This window comes from Pecten maximus, chromosome 7 (genome assembly GCF_902652985.1).
Source record: "Pecten maximus chromosome 7, xPecMax1.1, whole genome shotgun sequence".
Taxonomy (NCBI): Eukaryota; Metazoa; Mollusca; class Bivalvia; order Pectinida; family Pectinidae; genus Pecten; species Pecten maximus.
In genome coordinates this window covers 40,980,643-40,993,307 of record NC_047021.1, presented here as the reverse complement: position 1 = coordinate 40,993,307, position 12,665 = coordinate 40,980,643, and the positions used below count along the sequence as shown (strand labels likewise).

General features: G+C 37.5%; 1 protein-coding gene across 1 annotated transcript in view; it reads right to left on the bottom strand.

Annotated features, from left to right (window-relative positions):
* Nucleotides 1-4,704, bottom strand: part of LOC117330855 (prickle-like protein 2) — a 97,146-nt gene extending 92,442 nt beyond the window's left edge. Inside the window, 2 exon segments of the mRNA XM_033889384.1 lie at nucleotides 3,933-4,021; nucleotides 4,298-4,704. Of these exon segments, the coding sequence (XP_033745275.1) occupies nucleotides 3,933-4,021; nucleotides 4,298-4,384 (176 nt within the window). The 5' untranslated portion in view covers nucleotides 4,385-4,704.
* Between the last annotated feature and the right edge of the window lie 7,961 nt (nucleotides 4,705-12,665).

Below are 12,665 nucleotides of genomic sequence, written 5' to 3'. Positions count from 1 at the left end.
CATTTCTTTGTATGTATTACTCACCTAAAAACTATGAAATCGTTTTATGGCTCGATCGATTCTGTGCTACTTTAACCTTTCAAACTGGTTTTAAAGAATAAGAAGTTATATCCTTTTTACTTGCAGTCGTGGTATGAATGTCATATTAAAGAATTATACAATACAATTTCATCCAAATCCTTCCCCGTGAAAAAATATTAAGGCATTACCAGGTGAAATGCTTCATTTTAAAATATAACACGTCTAAAGCTGGCAAATCTCATGATTTACATGTAACTTTGTATCAACACACAACACCACTTTCTGGAGTAAGCCTTTAAATCTAGTTGAGAGATTTTAATGTTATTACATTTTGGAATGTTCCAACAAGCTTTTATAGTGATGCTTGAAAGACCTGCAGACAGATATATTTCTATCGACTTTTCCTGATATAATTTCATTTTTTGTTTGTATAAATGTCTAAATTAAAGTTTTAAATAGATACTGACCTACATAAGCTTACCTATACCTAAATACCCAAAATTAATTGAATTTTTTATTCAATCCTGTGAAGAGGTCATTGAAAAATATTTTAGAAAAGCTTTAAAGAATCAGACAACCCTGTAGTAGGCCTGCATTTATTGTAAAATATTTCAAATTTATTTAGATAGAATTTTCTTACAAGTACTGCAGGTGTTTTAGTTTGTAAGTAGTAATTACTGGATATCGATGTGTTCAATTTTAACACATTACACAATAAATTTCAAATACCGGGAATATATGAATAGTATTAAAATTATAATGACTTATTTTTATGGTTCGTTATAAGGCAGAACCTGTTTCCACACATATAGGGTTCAACTCTCACCTTTGACCCTAATTAGGAAGGAAATGACATCAGAGTTACATAAAAGATGTGCCAGTAGGCAATCTCAAATCTGAATGGCCCTTAATTGGCAATTGGGCTAAAACAGGTTCTGCCTATATAATCCCAACCAAACTCCCAGGGGTCCAGGGGCTACATACAAGAGTGTGTGTGTGTGTGTGTCAAGCTTAGCAGGTTATCACAGCACAAACGTTTTCTTTTCTTAACCCTTTCACCCCTACTGACCATATTGGACATCAAATGATGAACGAATGGCAGAGTCCACTAAAGCTTCTTAGGGTTGAAAGGGTTAAAAGAGTACTATAAACCTGCAACAACAACAACTACTAAAGAAAAGTAAACAAACTGTAATCAACTACAAAAACAGAATCATTTTGAAGAGAAAATCCTTTGTTCGAAAAAAAAATATGTAGCTACCTATATGTTAATAGCTGACAATAGGGTTTTACTATTGTTTACTCAAGTGTGTATGAATACAGATGTGTTGAAATTCTAGAGTGTTGACACCCAATCGTTTAGAGGTTGTTTCTGATAATTAGACTCCTCACATACCAAATGTTTGATGTTCCCCCACCAACTGTGAGAAAATATGAAATTAATTTATGTCTTGTAGCAGTAAAATTATGTGCAGGATGAATTAATTAGTCCCAAGAAATAAGATTTGCTTCCTGAAATTCCGTTTGAATGCTGAGAAACACCTGCTGAATAGTCCTGGGAGCAGAACTTAGAAATCAGATTCTGACCAAATCGTAAAATCAAAGCAGAAACTCATTAATCTTGTTATTTGCCATGAAATTATAAAAAGCCTTTTAAAATCATGATATAACATTTTCTTTCCACTTATAGGCTGTCAGAATAAGTTTAATTTACTGTGTCAATATTTAAACTTTTAAATAGGTCATCTGCCACTTTCCTTTAAAGAAAATGAAATCAATTTGAACTATGGCCATTGAAATTTCTCAGTTTGTTACTGATTGACATACTGTGTGTGACTTTAAGAGGTTCATAATCAACAGGTGGACCAGTGTCATAGATGAAATCTGAAGGGTTATTTACCTGTAAGTGCCAAAAGCCTAAAGCCATTGTACAGTAATTATATGGTAATAGAATTTCCTTCATTATGGGGTCACGACCTATTTCACAGGCAGTAGTATATTAAGAGCGTTACCTGTCCCCTAGGGGCCCAGGTAATTATAATATATAGAAACTTTGAAGAAGGACCCCATGCAGTGTGCAAATTTGAATATACCTGTAATTTACTGTATAAAATTATACCTATATACAGGTATATATACATCACTTAATTAAGACCAGAATACAAATAAGTTTGTTATCAGCATGGGCGCTTTGACAGATTCTCGGGCATTTGATTAATCAGCACAAAGTTTAATTACAGAAGATAGAGAATTAATCATTAATCTAACAACTACAATGATTTCCGTATACAAACACCTCACGGTAGTCTTATAAGGCCTATTTCAGTAGAGGCTGTAAAAAGCCATTAAAATGGTCTTAAAAATCTCAAAATTGTTAGCCATCAAATGCATTAACATTTGAATTCTGCTTACCTGCCTCTCAGAGATCTTCCTTTCAATTTTTTTTATAAACACAATCGTTAATTTAGAAAACAGACACATGCAGATCAATATTAAACAATTAAAAGCGATCTTCAATCTAATTTTAATAAATGTGAAGATATTCAACAATTGAGATTTATAGATGTCAGCGACGATATGCTATCAAAATAAACACACAAGTCATGATCATATAATTTACACTTCTAGGGTTTTGTTAAACTTTTTACAGAGAAAGAAAAACAAACACCTGGATCGGTGTCCAATGGCGGGGCAAACTTGAGAGCAGACGCTGTTATACACATCTGGAATGATCCCAATGTTCCAGTGTTCTACCTTATACACATAATTTAAATACAGGTGAGAAATTCGACTCCAGTTATTGATTTGAACAGGTGTAATTAACGGTAGTGAGAAAGGTAAACATTTCTATAAAACTACGCAAACTTAACCAATATTAACCAAGTCAGTTTCTGACTTGTCAATCAAAAGTTACAAATAAGAACATAATGCTTTATAGAAGCAATGTAATGGGGTCAAGGTCGCATGCTGCATCATAGTACATGGGTCACATGTCCTTAGTTCCATGTTCACTAAAACTTCAGCCATAATATAAGTGAACATCTCCTGTTATAATGGGTATCTACTGTATTAAGGGGTTATCTGCTGTCAATTGGTTTAAAATCTTCAGTAATTAGTCTGTGTCTGCTGTAATAAGGGTTACTTGCTGTGTGTTGGTACATGCTGTAATAAGTCAATATCTGCTGTAATAAGTCAATATCTGCTATAATAAGTCAATGTCCACTGTAATAAGTCGATGTCCACTGTAATAAGGGTTACCTGCTGTAAAAAGTCGGTATATGCTGTAATAAATGGGTACCTGCTGTAATATGGATTACTTGCTGAAATAAGACGGAATCTGCATGCTGTAATATGGAGTACCTGCTGTAATAAGTGGTTTTCTGCTGTAATAAGTCAATGTCCACTGTAATAAGGGCTACCTGCTGTAATAAGTCAGTGTCTGCTGTGATATGGATTATCTGCTTAAATAAGGGGTACCTGTGCACTGTATTAAGGGAAATGTACTGCTATAAGGGGTAATTAAACTACTGTAACAAGTCAGTATTTGCTGTAATCTGGTGTAATAAGTTGGAATCTGCTGTATAAGGGCTTCCTGCTGTAATAAGTGGGTACCTGCTTAATAAAGAGAATCGACTGTATTATGGGGTAATTATAAACTTCTGTAATTAGGAGGTATCTGCTGTACAAAAAGGTGTGCAAAGAAAGTTGTAAAATTAGAGGATTTTTTCCACTTCTCTCAATTATATACTAGTGTTCACTTGTATACTCTTTATATATCACAGCCTCGACATTCAGAATATTGTTCCTCCAGGAAAGATATAGTCTCCATCAATGTTACCAGAATTTCATTCACACCAGTTAGATGGACTCGAAGAATGGATTTTCTGAAAAGAAACTTATGATTGACTTACCTCCAAAAATGTAGTTCAAACCCAGGACAGAGCTCTTTACAGTTGGAACAAGGATGTCCAGCGTTTATCTGTTGAGTGAGTGGAGGGCTCTGAAAATAACGACAGAATATTTTTGAACATTCAGACAAGATTTTCATGAACCATTCAGTAAACTTTGGCCTGACCAAATTGGGGTGAGCCAGTGATTGGGTACAATGTCATGTTCGAATTCGGTGACCGTTATGTTCATGAAAATGTTTCTATATCAAAATATCTATAAATGATTTTAGTATGTGTGTATATTTATACTCTGAAATTAACACACAGATGTGACCATCGTCGATTTCACAACTGGCTGTTGACAAATTAACTATGTACAAACTTACCATGTTCGGGGGAAAGTGGGGATCATGGCCCTCCCTGGCGAAAAATGGACTGTCGTTTGGGGAAATATCCCCTCCCGAAGTCGCCATCACACACAATGAATTCAATCAAAACGTAAACACAACTAAATTAATAAATATTCCAAGGGTAAACACTAAAATATCGTCGATAAATGCCTTCATGCACACACACGTGTTACACGCAAGCTAACTGCTGACACCATACACACACTGGCCCTTTTATGCACATTTACAAGTTGCAAAAAGGCGACAAATTATCGAATCTTTTCCGTTCCAATCCACTGTGAATCGTCAGGATCACACTGTACGAAGCTGCACCATTTCGTGATCGCTTCACCGACCCACACCCGTACCCACAGGTGAAAACGCTAATTCACCAATTCAAATTCCAATCACAAACCACGCCTACTACATACGTCATAGCGTCAGTTTCTAAACACGAAGAAACTACGTGTAGATGGACTCTTCAAACAAGTTGACATGAAGTACTTTAGGGTGTTATAATAATTCTAATGATTAAAAGGAATTGATTAGAAGAGGATTATTTAATTATACATGGTAGGCGACGATAAATTAAACACATTGAAACAAAGTGAAACAAAGTTCGGTGTAGCCACGCCCCCTGACGAGGGCAACAGGTTTTGATTGACAGGCTGCAGTACTCGATAGCCACGGCAGGTGCCCCCTGACACGCGTGTTTGTTATCGACAGATGATCCAGTGAGGCACAAAGAAAACAGTCGTGGAACTGTCGACAAAACTCCTACAGCTCCACAACACTTTCATAAAAGGGAACGAAATCTAATAAGGAAAGACTTTTAACGATTATTATTATTATTATTTAGATAAAGTCTGCGGCGTGGGTATTTTTTTTTTTTTATATCTGTTACGTCTATGACGAGACTTTCCATTTCTGAAAACATGGAAACACAGATATTGTACAACAAATTCCAGGTTTAAAACTTTTCTGATAGACTACATGTATATAAGCTAGTTACGTGATATCTATTTATAACCAGGGAAATAAACATCTCGGAGGAAAAAAAAACACCTACGTAGGTCACTGATGAAATCACCTTTGTACACAAAGAAATAAATATTTATTTCCTCATTTCAATTTAACAGATATAGAAGTAACTAAACTACTATAAGGCTATTTGACTGGCTCCTGAAATACCTACTTGACAAACATTAAACTCATAGTACTTTTGTAAAATATAAACACGACAGGGTTGTCTCCCATCGTCGGATGACTCTGTTTCTGGCTAAAATCGTCACAAGCCATTGGAAAGAAATATTGAAAAGCAAGATTATTTTCTAATCTAAATGCTAATGAGAAAGTATAATTCCATAAAGTTAGAAAGAAATTGGTTGAAGGTGAAAAAATACAGAGATAAACGCGAAACGGCAATAAATTTGGCAAAAATAGTTTTTGTGTCGACCGCCACTTAATTATCTGGCGATCACCATATGTTTACAAGAAACATTATTGAAACTCATTTAGACTACTCTATTTGTTATAGAAACAATCGACCATTTGGTCAAGGAGACCTAACCGTATACGTATTTTTTTTTTAGATATGCTTGTAGTGTTATTGTTTAGATGTGATTTTATTGTTTAGATGAAATTGTTTATATTTTGTTGTTTGAATATATTGTTTTTATTGTTCAGATACAGTTTCAATGTCTGATTTCACATCCCTAGAGACGATATCTAAACAAAACATTTTATGTGAACAAAACAATCATATCTAAGCAATAAAATCATATCAAAACAATAACACTTCATCTGAACAATATCAAAACTATAGCATTAAAAACTCTAAACATAAAATCATATCTAAACAATAAAACTATCAACATAAAATGATATTTAAACAATAAAACTATAAACAATCAAACCGCAAAAGATTTTTTTATTAATAAAACTATACCCATTATAAATGTACATATAGTAATATCGTCTACGGAATATAACGATGTTATATATCAAATTAACACTCAGAATTATATACTCTGGTGATTTTAAAAGTCACCATAGAGTGTTGGATGAAAAATAAACGACATCGAATTTGATTGTATTTATTTGACGATAGGACGCGGGCACCAGGAGGTCCGGGTACGTACGAGTTGTCTCCCCTCAACTCGGAACAGTTGGCTAACATAGCTTGAATGGTGAGCCAGCTCGACAAACTATATTCAGCATTCATAATTTGAACGCCGAGCAAGCTCGACATAGATTGAATAGTTAAATATGCAATATAGCTTTGGGAAACCGCCCAATTGCGAATTGCTGAAAAAAAAGCTTGCTTTTGAGTGAGTTTGAATGGTTTAAATATGATATAGCACCGAAAAAGTGTAATTTGTGATTGATTTAAAACAAGAAACGATAGTTTTATATTTCCATACAATGCCCAAAGCTAAATACTTTATGCTATTACCCTTCCCCACCACCACCCCACCCTCGAAGTTTATGCTTCTAACTGTATCTTTTAGATTTCAAGTGTAAATAATTGTTTGCATCCGAATACATTTTTTCGCACTCCGCCTCTACCAACCTGTCCCATCGACTTGTTAGAGGGACACGCAAGCCGGGTGATTCCATTTATGCGCAGGTACGTTTCGGTGCATTGAGCACATGACGTGCATTGTACACATTGTGGACTAACTGGCTGCAAGACAAAAGTGAACATTGACGGGTCTTTTAAAATTGTAATGAATTAATGTTGCATTGTACAATATAATATAAATCTTATTTTACTGAGCATGGTCCCTGCGTCACATACTCAATGTTCCTTTACATGCAGGTAAAAAACAAACAAACAAAATCCAGTTGTTGGAATGTAATCAATTGAATTATGCATTCAATACATTCAATTGTATACGTAAAATAACATTAATTGTTGGAATGAGTATGCAAGCTCCAAATAACAGATCAGTATTCCATGATGGGGCGTACCAAAGTGATGTAAGAGGCTGCTTTTACATCAGCTGGACATCAAGTGTCCTCGGTACGAAACGATAGCGTTGGAAGAAGTGGCTCCATTGCTGTTAGCTTCGATATGTTTGTTCAAAATGAGGTTATTTTAGAGATGGAATTCTAAATTCTTGACCGTGGATGGGGTAGAGCGTGACCAAGGGATTCCTCTTCTTGGTTAGCCGGATGACTTCACATTTCTCTGGTTTGAATGTAGTCTGTTCAGGTCTTGTTGTAGTTGTTCAAAGTCGTCACGAACGACGAACTGGATGTTACACACGAGGGGAGGTCATTGATGAAGACCTGGGACAGTAGAGGTCCGAGGGCAAATCCTTGAGTGACTCCTGATGCTACTGGATATGTTGGCCTTCAAGGATAACATTCTGAGTGCGATTGGATAGGAAAATTTCAATCCACATAAGCATGTCCCCTCGGACGGACACCATATATTGATGGAACTTGAGCAGAAGTCTGTGGTGCATGGCCTTCTCAAACGCCTGTGAGAGGTCGAGGAGGACTGCTTCGACTTGATCACCTTTGTCGAGTAGCCTGGCTGGGACTTCATGTGGACCTGTTGCTTTGCTCCCTGTTGCAATAAGAAGAAGCCTTGTCACCCCCGACTGACTGAAGTTGGTAGTTGGGACATCCATGATGTTGCTGGTGCCGAGCTCTGGAACAGTTGATAGGTCTTCCCTGGTGTATGCAGAACAAAACTGCTGGTTGAGTATCTCAGTTTTCGCTCTGGGCGCAGTCACAAGAAGTCCGTCCTTCCTTAGTGAGGATATTAGTATATTCTCCGCCTCTTTATTTACGTCCACAGCTTTTTGTTTCTACCTGTACCACTGTCTAGGAGCTTATTGACGTAGCTGCTGTGAGCTGTGAGTTGCGGATTTCGGTTTCTTGTAGCGTTCCAAGTCCATAGTTTCTGCCGACGTCCTCGTTTTGTTGAATGCACGATGTTTGCTAGATGGTGATTTCTTAACACTGCGCGTAATCCATGTTTGATTGAACCTCCCTGAAGTCATTTTAGATGGTACAAACTCCATGAATTGGTTGCAATACACTTTAAAACGGTGTTGTTTGGAGAACAATTCTCAATAAAATCCATGACAAGTCGATCGGCTGTTTCCTGGATGAGGATTTCATCAACTTCGGACCATAGATAGACCTTATGCTTGATTTGACGGTAGCCGAGTGGTTAAGGTGTTCCGACACTTTATCACTAGCCCTCCATCTCTGGAGGACGTTAAACACAAACAAACAAACAATTGATGTGACGACGATCTGATGCTCGAATGTTTTAGTTGGTCATCACAATGTGGTGGTTCCCTAAGTCTGGTATAGACCTACATGGTTTATCAGTGGTGGACGGTTCGTGAGGAAGATGTCGAGGATGTTAGTACCCGAGTTGGAAAATCAACATTCTGTTCTAAGCCACAGTGATTTATGGTCGATATGAATAGTTCATTCAACAGCTTTGAGTATGTGTAGACAACTGGACATAGACTCTCAGTTGACATCAGGTATGTTAGTGGTCCCCGCGATCCAAATTATAGAATTATGATAGGAATGGACACATTTCTCTATGGTCTTACGCATGTTGGTTGCAATGTTGTTCTCGGTAGATCTGTACAATGCCAAAATCGCCAGGTTGTTGACTATGTTGTTGACCATGTTGTTGACAAGGTTGTTGATCTAGTTGCTGACCTGGTTGTTGACCAGGTTTGTTGACCTGGTTGTTGACCAGGTTGTTGACATGTTTGTTGTCCAGATTATTGACCATGCTGTTTGTTGACCAGGCTGTTGATCAGGATGGTTGTTGACCAGGTTGTTTGTTGACCAGGCTGTTGATCAGGATGGTTGTTGACCAGGTTGTTTGTTGACCATGTTGTTGACCAGGTTGTTTGTTGACCATGTTGTTGACCAGGTTGTTGACTTGGTTGTTGACCAGGGTGTTGACCAGGGTGTTTTTTGACCTGGTTGTTGACCAGGTTTTTGTTTGTTGACCATATTGTTGACCATCTTGTTGACCAATTTATTGACCATGGTGTTCGCCAAGTTGTTGACCACGTTGTTTGTTGACCAGGCTGTTGATCAGGATGGTTGTTGACCAGGTTGTTTGTTGACCATGTTGTTGACCAGGTTGTTGACTTGGTTGTTGACTTGGTTGTTGACCAGGGTGTTGACCAGGGTGTTTTTTGACCTGGTTGTTGACCAGGTTTTTGTTTGTTGACCATATTGTTGACCATCTTGTTGACCATCTTGTTGACCAATTTATTGACCATGGTGTTCGCCAAGTTGTTGACCACGTTGTTTGTTGACCTGGTTGTTGACCAGGTTTTGCTTGTTGACCTGGTTGTTGACCATGTTTTGTTTGTTGACCATGTTATTGACCAAGTTGTTGACCATGGTGTTTGTTGACCTTGTTGTTGACCAGGTTTGTTGACCATGTTGTTGACCTGGTTGTTGACCAGGTTTTGTTTGTTGACCATGGTGTTGACCATGATGTTGACCAGGTTGTTGACCAGGTTTGTTGACCTGGTTGTTGACCATGCCGTTTGTTGACCATGGTGTTGACCAAGTTGTTGACCATGTTGTTTGTTGGCCTTGTTGTTGACCAGGTTTGATTATTGATCAGGTTGGCTGTTGACCATGTTTTGTTTACCAGGTTGTTGATCATGTTGTTTGTTGGCCTTGTTGTTGACCAGGTTTGATTATTGATCAGATTGGCTGTTGACCATGTTTTGTTTACCAGGTTGTTGATCATGTTGTTTGTTGACCAAGTTGTTGACTATGTTGTTTGTTGACCAGGTTGTTGGCCAGGCTGTTCACGACGTTGTTGGCCAGGCTGTTTGTTGACCAGGTTGTTGACCAGGCTGTTGACCTGGTTGTTTGTTGACCTGGTTTGTTTACCTGGTTGTTGACCAGGTGTTTGTTGACAAGGTCGTTGACCATGTTACTTGTTGACCTGGTTGTTGACATGTTGTTTGTTGACCTGGTTGTTGACCATGTTACTTGTTGACCAGGTTGTTGACCAGGATGTTGACCAGGTTGCTTGTTGATCAGTTTGTTTGCCAGGTTGTTGACCATGTTGTTTGTTCACCTAGTTGTTGACCAGGGTTTTTGTTGACCCGGTTGTAGGTAATACCTACCGCCACAGAGTGTGTTCCAATGTCCTCTATTCTAATGTTATTACAAGCTTTGGTCATCTTAGCAGCTATAAGTATTCCACCATGCGGCCCCTGGTTTTCGAGGTAAAGCTGGAGCACCCAGAGAAAAACCACCGACCTATGGTCATTACCAGGCAACTGCCCCATGTGGGTTTCGAAGTCGCGACCCAGAGGTGGAAGGCTAGTGATAAAGTGATGAGACACCTTAACCACTCGGCCACCACGGCCCCTTCTGGCTATAATGTAATGGATACATGTGAGGAGTTCCGAGTTGTTCAGACATGTTTAAGGCCCAACTATAATGTCTGGGTCCGAGCTGCATGGATGAGGTAATGGGGAAATAGACGTATAGACTGCATTTGACTGACAGAGACTCACTAACATCGCTGAAGCTATTAGACGCATTAACTGTTTGTTAGACAAATAGTGACGATGAGAAGTTTGGGATACCACAGTATAGTGCATGAAAATGTGTCATAGTACGTTAGGGAAAGTAATCATGATAGCAGTTATAAAACACAATCAGTATGATATTTGCATTGTTTATAACATTGTGTTTTATAACTTCTATCATATTTACATTACCAACCTGAAGAAAATGTTCCAGAATAACTTTGAATGTAAGGTACACAAAGAAAAGGGGGATGAAAATGTAAATTTTATCGCTGTTGTCTTTGAAATTGAAGGTCGTCGAACTACGGTTTTTACTTTTTACGTTCCTAACAGAGATAGCCCGGTAGTATAATTATATGTGGACATTTTAACCTCGTTATGAGACTGAATATAGATTATCATTACTACCAGAATATCAATAATGCTGCAGCTAGAGAAAGTTTTAGATCTTATTAGATTAGGCTTTTCCTTATTTCAGAAAATTTAATATCTTAAATAACCAAATCTTGTATCGAACCCGGCTACAGATCTGATCATTGGGCCTAGATACCATAATTATCGAAATTTTATTAAATGATTTTAAAAAGTTAATTGAAAAAATAAATAATTATCTATTGTATGAACAAGAAGAGTATTTTGAAATACAATGTACACTGTAGTTGAACAAATAATTGAAAATGTGAAACTACAATATCGCCTTCTGGTGTTTTTGGCGGTATCTTTCAGTGAGGTAGCACTATAAAGTCGGCATCAGTTCCACGCTATCACAAGGAGACAGAAGCACACAATTACATTAGCTGGTGATATGATGTCAGAGAGCATTCTGATGGAAATCAAGTAGATGAGAACTATAGAAATACCTGAAGCTAGTCCTAACCCCAATGGTTAAGAATTTAAGAAGTTATGATGAAAATCGAAAGCTATACGTGAAAAAAACAACGAAGTTTTATTCGGGCTATAGAGCAAAATCTACATCATATTTTTAGTGCACAAAATTGTGGTTATACTAAAATGAAATACTTTTCTCTCGAGACTGACTTCAAGGCTGTAACGTTCCGAAGTTAGTCCAAATTGAAGAGAATTGTTTAGAGGGTAGAAGAACAGTAGATGAGGTACTAAAATAGATAAAAGTCCCGGTTGTGATGGTTTTACTGTCTGATAAAAAAATGGAAATATCTGAAGGATTTTGTTGTCAGATCTATTAGTTTTGGTTTCTCTAGCCGTCTTTCAGCTTTCATTCACAAAAAAAAAAAAAAAAAAAAAAACCAAAGGAAAATATGCCTACACGAATTATTAATTTACAGTATGCTGATGATACTGAATTGGTGATGGACGGTACACTATGAAGCAATGTCGGGTTTAAACAAGTCAGGTCACCAAACTGACCAAAAGGTCAGGGTGACTGGGTCAAAGTTGAAGGTGAAATTGCTTGTATCTTTTGAGGCCTGTGATCTAGTTTCTAAGTTGACTTGAGTCTTCTCCCAGCCAAACGTTTGTGTGCGAGACAGCAAAATTTACATTTGCTTCGTGTGGATTTAGGTTTTTGCGGTCGAATATCCAGCAAACTTTAGCCATCCGATCAATCGCAGAAACCTCTCGTTAAAAATTCTTCATCCCCATTCTCAAGAACCTCACCGTTTCTGGGAAATTAAAACGAACGTTAGCAGCTAGATCCATACCCAAATTGACCAATAAGAACAATAAGCGTGCACTTTGGCACACTTTAAAATTGCCTTTTTGCACCAATCTGAAGAACTTTAAACATGTATAAGAATTTTCTAAACCAGCTGCCTTTATGTCACTAACAACAT